The sequence below is a fragment of the Populus euphratica genome, unplaced genomic scaffold (assembly GCF_000495115.2).
Source record: "Populus euphratica unplaced genomic scaffold, PopEup_1.0 scaffold95.1, whole genome shotgun sequence".
Classification (NCBI taxonomy): domain Eukaryota; kingdom Viridiplantae; phylum Streptophyta; class Magnoliopsida; order Malpighiales; family Salicaceae; genus Populus; species Populus euphratica.
Window position 1 is genome coordinate 830526 of NW_011499885.1, and position 1735 is coordinate 832260.

General features: G+C 39.8%; 1 protein-coding gene across 1 annotated transcript; it reads left to right on the plus strand.

Moving 5' to 3' along the window:
* Positions 1-772: 772 nt before the first annotated feature.
* Positions 773-1505, plus strand: LOC105130172 (2S albumin-like). Its single transcript, XM_011032546.1, has one exon. It carries the CDS (start codon positions 793-795, stop codon positions 1237-1239), a length of 447 nt encoding a protein of 148 aa, XP_011030848.1. The 5' UTR covers positions 773-792; the 3' UTR covers positions 1240-1505.
* Positions 1506-1735: the final 230 nt, after the last annotated feature.

Genomic DNA, 1735 nt, shown 5'->3' on the forward strand with positions numbered 1-1735 from the left:
GATCCTTTTCCAGATCATGTATATACTTGTTTACTATGATCACAACATGTGAAATATCTGATTTCGTATAAACCATTACATACATTAATACACCAACTTCAACATATTAAATTTGAAACATATGATTGCGCTCTTCCTCTATCCATGAAAACATTGAAGCATTTAGCTTAAAATAAAAAGCTAAAGGTGTACTATTCAATACAATCTCTACTGTGAAAATAACAGTTTCCCTTGATATTTGGATTTTTTCTACGTAATACTATCCTATTTTTTTATATAGTTTTTCTACTTTGACAGCTCACGCTAACACATTCTAGTGCTAATATGTGAGATATATATATAAGCAAGAAAAAATAAATGGCAACAATAACATTTAACAATACAAGTTAAGCACATCAAAAGGCCTTGTAAATAAGCCAATTAAACCTCAAGCTTAATCCTAATTAATAAAGTGGAAATAGAGACGCCGCGACCGGACAGCGCAGAACCCCATCACTCTTAGAATTATCAACGCGAGCGTCCGTGTTTGATATTCTCTTAGATAATGACTAAAGAAACTCGAATACCAAACAAAGCATCTCTTGGCAGAATTTGCATGCTGATCTAGACGTGTAAGCATCAACCAAACCACCAAAACATTCATAGCCACCGCATCAAAATCACGGATCACACGCATAACCATGCCAACCTCCACGTTCTCTGCATGCATAGCTCAAAATCCCCTATAAAAAACCATTGCGCCCATCACCTCATTCAGCCAACCTAACCCCACAATACTTTTCTCCCTGAAAAATGGCAAGGTTATTGACAATAGCAGTTCTAGCTAGCCTTCTATTGGCACTCATCGCCAATGCCTCTTCTTACAGAACCACCATCACTACCGTGGAGTTTGATGAGCAGTCCAGCAGGAGTCGATCCGGAGGCTGCCAAGAGCAGATTCGGAGGGCGGACTTGAGCAGTTGTGAGCAATATGTATCCCAAACATCAAGGCCAATGTTAGCACTCCGAGGGATCCACAATCGACAGGGTGATCAAGAGCAAGTTCAGCAATGCTGCCAGCAAATAAGGCATGTGGATAGGCAGTGCCAGTGCGACACTTTACGGTCTGTGATCGAGGAGCAAACACAGCGCCAACGCCGCCCTGAACAGGAAGAGACGCGGGAGGTACAGAGGAGGGCAACCGAAATACAAAGACAGTGCAGCTTGCCCGATTGTCAATACCAATCAATCTGGTTCTAGATGCTGTTTTAGGATCATATGATGTGCTAGCTAGTTAGCAATCAAGTTCACTCACTCGTAGAGTGGCTTGTGAGCGGTATGCATGTTTAATAGTCACATCAGGCTGTTATGCAAGCACTTATGGAATAAAAGTAAGTCTAGCACATCGATCAGGCTGTTTATGCAAGTACTTGCGCCATAATAAAAGTACGTCTACCTTTTGAGTTTATCAGCTCATGTAAAATGTACGCATGCAATAAAAAAGCAATGCAGCTTGGCTTTGATGATATATAGTAGCAAACATATCATCTCTAATTATCATTTGCTTGGACTTCTAATCGGTAAACCAAGCGAAAACTTATTCCTCGATGAATACGCCTTAAGCAACTCTGCAATGAAAGATTGCAATGCCAAATTGTAAGATGCTAATTTTGAATCATGGTTTATATAAGAAATGTTTTCAAGAATATTCTGAACAGTAAAAAGAGAAGGAAAAAAAGAACTCGCAAGGACTCTG

Coding starts and splice junctions, on each gene's coding strand:
- LOC105130172 (XM_011032546.1), top strand. CDS start 793: ATGGCAAGGTTATTGACAATAGCAGTTCTAGCTAGCCTTCTATTGGCA.